Here is a 10,700-nt window from a genome sequence, read left to right on the forward strand (position 1 = left end):
TGGTCTAATGCATCGCTGGTCGGAGCTGCTGCTTATGGAGTCATGAAGTCGGCATCAGAGGAGTAAATAAACAGCAGAATGAGGAAGAATGCAATAAGCTTCTGTGTTTCTCCAACTTAAGCATTGAATCTATCAGGGCTGGAATGATTAATCGGATTAAATGATTATTAAAATATGAATCGATTAATTGTTAACTGGAGTTTACATGCTAAAAAAAGGCAATTTTCTAAAGGAGGAACATATTCAGAGCAGTAATTAAGGCAAAACTGTACAAAACTATAAGCATTTTGAACTTAACATAATAAAAAACAGTCTGTAAAGACGTTCTACCCAAAACCCCTCAAGTGTCAGTTTTAGCTTTACCTGCTTCAAATTATGCAAATTACAACAATAATTATTTGAAAAAGTCCTTGTGTTATCCAATCATTTTCACATTTTGATGTTAGAAGTATTTTTTTAGGTACAAATGGTCAATCATTCACTAAAGGAATGCAATGTCATCGTTTTTATGCAATAAAATGTTTATTTTCTTTTTCAACAAAAGAATTGAAATATTTTTTATAATATTGTATAAAAAGAGTTTAGTTGTTAAATGAAAAATATGCAAAATGTGCCAATTTATTTCAAGTACGCAATTAATCGTAAGAATAATCGAGAGATTAATCGATTAATCGTTAGTTGAGGCCAAGAGTAGCAGATAGAAATGACTCAGAGATGCAAATTGCTGCTCAGACTGAACCAACCCGCCCTACGATTGTGACATGATGCTCTGCCTTCTTCCCCAAACAGGAATAGAAACAGATAATTATCCACCAGCATGCCATACATCATGGTACCATACTGTACGTAAACCCAAAATAAAACAGACGGATATTTTTAGCTCAGGCACGGCTTAGGACAACAGAAAGCAGGAAAAAACTCCTTCATACTCTCAGTTTGTTTCCAGTGCATAGATTTTATTTTATGTATGTAATTACGATAGTCTCCAGAGTTGACCGGGATCCTTCGGGCGACGCTGGCGCTTTGGGTGGAGGTGTGCAAATTTATTTACAGCGCCAGCGTTTGGGTGGGTGTGGGGTTCAGTTGACTGACAGGTTGGATTAGAGACCGAGCCAAGTCGGGCGGATCATTACCTCACAGCAGTTTTAAATCTAAATTAACCACGACTTAACTCCAGCGCAAGACCTCTAATCTGTTCCACGGGGGAAAGTACTGCTCACGGGGAGAGAAACAGGCACCGGGAACTAAAAACAGAACAGGCAGCGAGAAGCCGGGTCAGATTCTGTTCGCTTGTTAAAAACAAACTGATGGAGATGATTCAATGTGAGCTGGGTTTTAGTATCACTGCTGGCTCCAAAGTCAGCAAGAGTCACATTGATGCGGTTCAGACCATTTCATTTTAAATTTAGACAACATAAATACTTAGAAATCCTGCACACAGAGAAAACCAACTGCATCAAAGAACAGATACGACTTCTAAAAGGAGGGCTGCAACTAACGATTATTTGAGTTAGTTGATTGTTTTAGCGATTAATCGACAGCATTCCTTTAGTGAATGCCAGATCATTTGTAGCAAAGGATTCATCTGCATCAAAATGTGAAACACTCAGCCTTTTTTGCTTGATTAAAAATTAATCAAGCAGAAATATAATTAGAAATTTAATCTACTGACTCTTTTTTGATTAACAAATTAATAATTAGATGATTAAGAGAAGTTTTTTCACAGAATTTGAAACAGGTGAACCTTTGAAACAGGAGTTTTGGGTAGAACATACAATTTCTTTCTTATTTCATGTTAAATGTAAAATATATAGTATATATTTACACAGTTTTGGCATAATTACTGCTCTGAGTGTGTTGTTCTTTCAGCAAAAGGCCCTTTTGGGTCTGCATCCTCCATTTAACAATTAATCAATTGTTAAATTATTTGATGATTGTTTCCGTGATCAATTAATCGCAATTAATGGTTTCAGCGCTAGTAAAGTTTCCCCCTTTTTTTTAAAAAAACGTGCCAATATAAGACAGAATGCAGAGCATGACAACCTGTTGCTGAAAACAGAAATCGAACTGCTTTCTCCAGTTTTCTCCAGTTTGTGTGCTAAAACTTAATGGCAACAAAAAAAAAAAAAAAAGAGTGAGCGTTCCTACTTTGACCAAAGATCTTCTATGCTGGAGAGATGAGTAAAAGTGATTGGATCAATTCAAGGATAATTGAATTAAAATTAAAATGTCACAGAGAAACTTGGCTTCAGTGGAAGGAATCCCAATCAAATCGACAAAATGCAGATGACAGTCAGCAGCCAGATAACCAAGCATAAACTTTCTCAGGACAATAGATGCTTTTGCTTACTGTAATTTTTAATGTTTTTGAGTAGCACCGATAAATCTGCCTTAATTTTGAACTACGACAAGCACTGAACAAATGTGGCACCATTTAGGAAGGAGTAAACAGGCTTTCCAACGGTTGGAGATTTATTGCCAAGAAACGTTGCTATAGGAAAGAAAACCTTAAGCCAAATACAAATGGTTTAACTTTTTGTGCTGGGTTTATAATCCATATCCAAAGCCTAAACATGCCAATCCCAGATGTTGTCCTGAGTGCACCCACTTCCACAGTCTGTGTATTTATCTAATCTCCACCCCTGTCCCATCTGGTCCACACAAGTAAACACTAAAACTGCACAATCGAGAATGGTTATGCTCCAAATGAACGAAACTCGAAGTCCTAAAGGCATTAATGCAAACCACATAAATATAGCTGTGGGCTTAGCTCTCTATGCCACAGTCACTGTGGAAAAAACATAAATCTAGTCCCGTGATGATTTAGTTGGTGGGTTAAAAACCTTAAAGGTGACCTATTATGCTTCTTTGAACAGGTTAGGATTGGTCTGTGGTCTATACACAACATGTTCATAACATTTTTACACAAAATAATTCTGATATGATGAGATTTTAGTCTCAGAATGAGCTGTTTTAGGCGTCTTGTCACTAAATGAGCTGTTGCTGTCCATGCCCCCAACTCAACGTTTACACTCACACATGAAAATGGCTGCAAACAGACAGAGCAATTACACAACCAGGCATCTTAGAAAAGTAGAAGTGGAGCCTCCTGCACACGCAACAAGAATGCAGCAAGTGGTTTATGGAAGGTAAGTCAACAACAAAACAGTTGTCTTTTCCAGCAGCCATTGTACAGCACATGCACCAATAAAATTAGCTGACCAAAAGTTCTGGAAGTCTGCTGGGGTTGCTAGGTAACGGACTGGGCTTCGATAGGGTTGCTAGGTAACTGGCAGTGCCTGCTGACTTGTAACGTTACACTCAAAAGGTTTTTAAATTTACCCAAAATATATTAAAAACACTTCCCTAAGAGCTTGGGTTGTTTTTAGGAGCAGTAGAAACCCAGATGGAAGAACAAAAACACGCACAATGTAAATTTTGCATAATAAATTCCCTTTATGTTTTATGCACAAATATAAAAGCACCAGAAAATAACATGTAATCTAGAGATTATATTCCCTTGCTTCTGATTCTTTAATTATGTACGTTATAGTTGGCTCAGCATGCAGCTGCCCCTGTATGTACAACACCAACAAAATACAACTGTCAAAAGCTAAATGTGGATTTTTATAGCTTAAAACTCCAAAACAAGACTTTTTACCCCAAAAGTCAAGACAATTTTAAGCAGAAGGAACACAGAAAGGTCCAATTGTTCAAAATGTTCCTTTTAAAGATGAACAAGGCCACCAACAGAGCTGTGGGGACAACCGCAGCGACCCTGTTAGCATCATCCCCGCAGAGTCCACCGGCCTGAAAGACTGCTGCCTCAGCCAGAAGCCGAACTGTGTTTAATGCATGAATTAAAAATGCATGGAGGCCTTAAAGAGCTCTGCTGTTCAGAGATGCTCTGTGCAAAGCTGCAGAGTGTTCAGAATAACGACGAGGCTCGTTGCATCTCTGACTTTCACTGAGAAGATGCAACAAGACAGGATTTACAAACCGGTAGATCAGCTTCACTGTTTTACAGGAAAAACATAACAGTTAACTCAACCCAGTCATGTACACAGCAACTAATCCCAAATATACTCAATTCTGTTTCCATACAGCAGATTAAGATTACAGATTAGTATTTTAGCTCTGATTAAAATACAAAAAGGGAAGATTTGTCCATCTGTGCTGCACAAATGTTGAGAAGCTTTCTTCCTTTTTCACACTCACTCTGTCCAACTCATTTAAAATTCCTCATAAAGTGTTTTTTATTATTTAATTTCAGTCATAACATTTCACTCTTCTCTAATATTTATATTGAGAGGAAATGCTCATCCACAGAATACAGGTGCAACTAACAATTACTTTACAAATTAATTAATTGATTAATTGGTTAATCTGAGTTTTAAAAATGCCACATTCTGCATGTTTTTCATTTAACTTCTCAAGATTTTTTATACAATAAAAAAACAAATAATGAAATTATTTTTTTAAATGAGGAATAAATATTTTACTGCCTAAAATGCAACAACAATTTGAACATAGTCAAGTTAAAACTATGCAACTCCAGGGGTTTTGGGTAAAACATATTTACAGACAAATGTGTTTTTATCTTAAATGCAAAATGTTTATACAATTTGTACAGTTTAATTACCGCTCTCAATATTTTATGCAAATTGCCTTTTTTAAAAGTCTGCATACCCCAGTTAACAATTAATCGATTATTCTGATGATAAATTGATTAATCTGACTTAAAACCTGCCACATTCTGCATATTTACATTTAACTTCTTAACATTTTTATACAATAAAAAAAACAAATAATTGAAGTTTTTAAATAAGTAACATTTTATTGCCTAAAAAGCAACAACATAGCATTCATTTAGTGAATTTGAACCAGGTGAGACTAAAATTATGGAACTTGAGGAGTTTCTCTAAAACACATTTACAGAAAAAGGTTTTTATCTTAACTGCAAATACAATTTGTATATTTTTAGCTTAATTACAGCTCTGAATATGTTGTTCTTTCAGAAAATAGATTTTCTTTTCAGTCTTTATACTCTAATAATTGATTAAAAATTAATCAATTATTAAATTACTAGACGATTATTTCAACAATCAGTTCATCATGATTAATGTGATTAATCGTTTCACAGACAAAGAAAGTGTTAGCACAAACCTGGCAGCAATATGGCTGTAAAACAACCCCGAGTCACTGACGCTCTGAGGGAGGCAGTAACGCACCGCTTGGACCCGATGAATGTCCATTTTGGTCAAAAGGGAAACAGAAGCAGGAGAGCAGCTTTTACCGTCACGTTCGACCAGAATTAAAAAGAAGTGATGGGAAAGAAAACATCCTTTTGGTAAAAGAGATGAGAAGCATCCAGTGGTTCTGAGTTCATGCACTGCTGCATCCACAGTGGGACCAATAATCCATCCTTCCAGCAACAAAGAGATGACTGACAGACGGGCAGAGATGAAGTCATTGACCTGCCAGCTGTGTGTATGAGCCTCTGTGCTATTGTCATAATGCTAACCCAGGGGAGATTACCTCATATCCTAAGCCCCACCCCCTTCCATGATACACAGCTTTTTCAGTCTGCTGTTGGGGTTCCTGCTGTACCGCTCACCCCTCCTCTCCACCAGCCAGTGATGAGCAGAGCCTAAATTAACAACCAGCGGTCTATACTGCGGTGATTAATATTGATCGGGGTGGCCTCGGCCTCAGAGGGCGGCTGCGGCTCGTGAATACATGAATACGACTCATTAGCTGCAGAGGGGTTCATGCTAAATGTCCATCAACACCCACAAAGAGACCAACCCTGTTTTCTCAGCCTCTGCTCAGGGAAAACCGACACATAAAGCTGCATGCAAACCTCTACACTGCAAAAACACAAAATCTTACCAAGTAGTTTTGGTTTACTTTCTAGGACAAATATCTTAGTTCACTTGAAATATGATAAAACTAACTTATTAGTAACTTTTCAGCACGATGGAGTTTTTTTTTTGCTTATTGATAAAAGAAAATGCTAGTTTCATTGGTAGATTAATTCGCTCATAAGAAGTAAATTTTCCCATAATTTAATTTACCTGCCAACATAACAAGTACCATTTCATTAATATTAAGGAATTATGTACTTAAAACAAGCTCCTATATCTGTAAGAAATGGCTTGTGGACTTTTGCCAAACATAAAGCAGAAATCCTACAAATGTTAAAATCTGACGCTACTCCTTTTTTCTTTACATTTTGTGAAGAAGGACGTTGCGCTCTTCAGAGGTTTTCATGTTGTTTTGTTCAGTGGGTTTTGGTGCAGCGCCCCCACAGGCGAGGAGGGGAACAGATTTATCGATTAGTTTGGATAGTTTGACACAAAGCAGTGTGAAAGAAAACTGCAGCAACAGTTTTTTTTTGGCCCCCAGTTGAACCAAGTCTACTGGATTATCAGGTGTGAAAACAACATTTTTAGATTGTAAAGGTTGTAGAACCCTGGTTTAGGTGGGCAGACATGTCTGAGTGTTGGAACCTAACCTTACTTTAAACGTCTCCACAATATGACTGGCTAATACAAATGCAAAATACATCTATGTTTAATATGAGTCTCACCTTTTTGAAGTGGATAACTGAATTAAATTCACTATTTGGTCATATTTAAATGCATTGAGAATATCATATCTAGTGAAAAGCATAAAACCAGCACACTGATCGCCCCAGATTACATCAATTATTTAATTCAAATGTCCTTAGATGCCGATCAGGCCTCAGGCTAATCGACATGGATACATAGTGCACAACACAAACCCCCAACCTACTGACAGCGTCACTCGCCCTCATCGCTAAAGGGAATTAGCACTTTGCAAAAACTCTTTTCTGTTTTGTATTTTTTGTCTAGTTTCTTGTGCAAATATCTTAGTACACCTTAATAAGAGTACTAGCTCCACTGGCAGGTTATTTCACTTACTGGGAAAGTGTCTTGTTACAATGAATTAGTATTTATTTTCATCAATATTAAGAATTATTTACTTAAAAGATCCAATATTGTGAACTGAGTTTTGTCTTATTTTAAGTGTACTAAGATATTTGCACAACAATCTAGACCAAAAATACTTGGTAAGATTTGGTGTTTTTACAGTGCACTTTCGTTTACAGGCAAACATGAACCTGACAGTCGTATTGATAAGAAATGTATGTTTAGCATTCTATTGATTACTCAGACGATCAATTGATTATTTGGATACAAATTCTGTAGATTTTTTCCATCTAACCACAAAAGCTTATTTCATACAATAATACAAATGCATTTAAAAAAACCGCAACTGAACAAATAACCATTTTACTTTTTAAATAAAATAAACATTTAAGTGAATAAAATGCAATAACTAAGCATGACTTTTGTGGAAGTTTTATCTTTTTAAAATGATTTTTTTTTGTACAGTTTTGGCTTAAATACAGCTCTGAATAAGTTTTTCTTCCAGGCAATTGCATATTTTCAAGTCTGCATACTCCAGTTAACGATTAACCGATTATTAATGGTTAATCGATTAATCATGGTTAATCCGATTAATCGTTTCATTACTGTGTGTTTGTAAGATGAAATGACAGTCTGAGCCACTTTCCCTCCATGCTCTGACATGCAGACAAGTTTCCCATGTGATCTGGTTGCAATAGATCACTGGAGTTCAAGCGGTCAAATCCAAACCATCGATATTATCTCTCCTGACCCACATCTGTGGGCTAGCTGCAACAAATCAGCATTGAGCAGCTGTAATCTGTCATATTATGCACAAACCTCTTTGTCTGAAAGTCATCTGGCTCTTGCTACTCCAGCTCATCAAGCAATCCTAGATTAACGTTCTCTATCCTTTTCTTCCTGTCTCTCCTACTTTAGGTGATGCATTGAGTCAGATCACTGCTGCGAATTGGCAGCATTGAGGCAGAAACTCATTCCTGCTGTCTGAAAAAAATGGGAACTAAGCTAATCAAAATCAATTCTCTCCAAGCAAAGAAAACACAGACGGGAGGGTGTAAGAGAAACTGGCATCTTTCCTCACATTTTTCTCATTTTCTCTGCCACACCAGAGAAGTTCACGGCACGAAGAGCAGCTTAGACGCAGAAGCAAAAGCAGAAAAATTCCCTGTTTTCTTTCAGACGAGCAATCCTGCGAGCGTTCTTTCGAGAAGGAAGCAGATTATGTGGCCTGAAAGCTGAGCCAAGCTTTAAAAAGAAACACTCAGGAGCGAAGAATCATTCCCACACATTCCAGAAGCAATCCGACGGCGACTCGCACAACTCCACAAACACAGAACGAGAGGCGGCGAGGAAGAGTCACGCTGCCTTACCCGAAGTCATCCAGGGAGTACATGTCGGAGAGGACGCTATCCTCGAGGATGAGAGGAGATACAAAAAAAGGTGAAGATTACGGAGGAGAGGGGGAAGTGTCGGTCTGAGAGGACGGAGAGCCACACATGCTGCAGCACACTCAGTCTTTCCCCTCTTCACATCCTCAAAAGCTGTTTTTTAAGAAACCACCACACCAGCAAAGCATGAGGCACAGAGAGAGAGAGAGTAGGAGGGAGATGAAGAGGAAAGGGAACGAAGGAGAGAGAGAGCGAGAGCATGTGATCGCTGCAGACCGGCCCCCAAGGAATGACTTCCACAGGATGGAAATTACATGTTACACTGCAAAAACACAAACCAAGTATTCCTGGTCATCATCTGACTACACTTAAAATAAGACAAAATTATAAGTAACTTTTCAGCAACATATAGTCGCTTATTTTAGGTAAATATTTCCTTAATATTGATGAAAAAGTCCCACTATCAGATTATTCCACACATAACATGGGAAAAATGTCTTATTATAAATAAAATAATCTGCCAGTGGAACTAGCACTTTTTCATCAGTAGTAAGGAAATATTTATTTAAAACATGCTCCCATATCTTGTTGAAAAGGTATTTGCAATTGGCAGATTATTCCACTTATAATAAGAAGTTTTTCCCATGTTATAAGTTAATTTATCTGTCAATGGAACTAGAACTTTTTCCATCAATGTTAAGGAATTATTTACTTAAACCAAGCCTTTATACATCTTGCCGAAAAGTTATATTTAAGTTAGTTTTGTCTTATTTCAAGTGTCATAAAATATTTGCACTAGAAACTAAACCAAAATTACTTTTGTGTTTTTACAGTGTAGCCCTAGTTTACCCTTTGTTTACCTTTATTCCATTAAATTATTCCAGTTCAGACAAACTGAGCAGCAATTATGTGTAATATAATTCCCTGAAGTTCATAAGTGGGTTTAGTTTGTCCGCACGCAGGTCCATCTGGCCGAAGCAATGCAGACATTAAGCTTCTTTACGGCAAGCTGAGGTGCAGGAAGCAAACAAAGAGCAATCTTAAAGATTAGAGGGCTTTGTGCGCCTTAAAATGGCAGGAAATATGCAGCCTGGAGCTCATAAGGTCACAGAAATACAACAGGAATTTTTTAAAAATCCACAAGCGCACAAGCGATTACTTCACCACTAAAGTTCCCAAGTTTTTGATCAACAGTAACAAGATGTTTTATATTTACTAGGACATGATTTTTAAAAAAAAAAAAGTATTTCCTTGTTTGTGATTTAAATGTTTTGGGCGTTTCCACACCTGACGGTCCAGTTCGATTGGGGACCAAAGTTGCAATATTCGATTAATTTTCAGCTTTTAGACTTCACTGTGTCAAACGATCCAAACTAAACGGAAAAAAGTTCCCCTCCTTACCTGTGGAGGCGCTACACCAAGAACCACTAAAGGAAACTACAAAAACCTCTAAAGGAAACACTGAGCCCAACTTCCTTCTTCACAGAAATGGAGAGGCGTCAGATTTTACTGCTTGTAGGATTTCTCTGTAAGCTGTGATATAAATCCATTATTCTCTCCAACAGTGGTTTTGAGGCTATAATTATGTTTTTTATATTGTCAGATTTAAAAGAAATCCCAGTCAAGGTCCTAGGGACAAAAAAATGTAAACTCCCTAAAATTAACCATTTTAAAACCAAGATACTAACATTAGAGCATTTTTTAAAGATAAATAACTAAAATTAATTGTTAATATTGTTATTAAAGAGACAGACACAGTTATGCAGCAACAATTGCAGTACAAAACTTATTTCTTGGAGAAATTCACAAAAAGTGTGAAACTTGGCTGCAAGTTTTAAACGGGGAGAAAGAAAGTATTGCCATCTGCTGGACAAGCAAAAAACGTTTAGTCTGTTTTAGGACACATTTAAGGACTACGACGGGTTTATTCTCTTTATGAACAAATGTGTTGTTTTGGAGATAATTTAAGAAAAAAAATAATTTTAAGACAAAAATTTGAGCTATACACACAGCCAAAATGGGTTGGAAAATAACATGAATTGCAGAAAGCATGGGTGTCCAAGGTGTGGTCCATGGGGCATTTGTGGCCCTTGGACTGATTTTGTGCAACCTCCAACTGCAAATAAAATATAATAAAAATTTAGTCCACAGATGCAGACAGAGACTTTTAATTTGTAATCAGGGTCAAGATTAGAGCTGTGCTGATCGATCATAATCGGCCAATTTCCGTGAAAAGTATATGATCAGTGATCGCAGATCACTGTCTCTTGCTGCCGATCACTAAAACCGATCATCTGTATGTCACTTCTCAGCTGCATGTGCAGCTGATCTTCTCTTTCCCTCACACTGCGCAAGC

The 10,700-nt window shown here is 37.2% G+C and overlaps 1 protein-coding gene across 1 annotated transcript in view; it reads right to left on the minus strand.

The window, feature by feature from the left end:
• Window positions 1-8,568, minus strand: part of evla (Enah/Vasp-like a) — a 37,754-nt gene extending 29,186 nt beyond the window's left edge. The window contains exon 1 of the mRNA XM_014987871.2: window positions 8,327-8,568. Within this exon, the coding sequence (XP_014843357.1) occupies window positions 8,327-8,349 (23 nt within the window). The 5' untranslated portion in view covers window positions 8,350-8,568. The remainder of the gene's footprint in view (window positions 1-8,326) is intronic.
• Window positions 8,569-10,700: the final 2,132 nt, after the last annotated feature.

This window comes from Poecilia mexicana, unplaced genomic scaffold (genome assembly GCF_051168715.1).
Source record: "Poecilia mexicana isolate PSO_F unplaced genomic scaffold, ASM5116871v1 scaffold_22, whole genome shotgun sequence".
Lineage (NCBI taxonomy): Eukaryota > Metazoa > Chordata > Actinopteri > Cyprinodontiformes > Poeciliidae > Poecilia > Poecilia mexicana.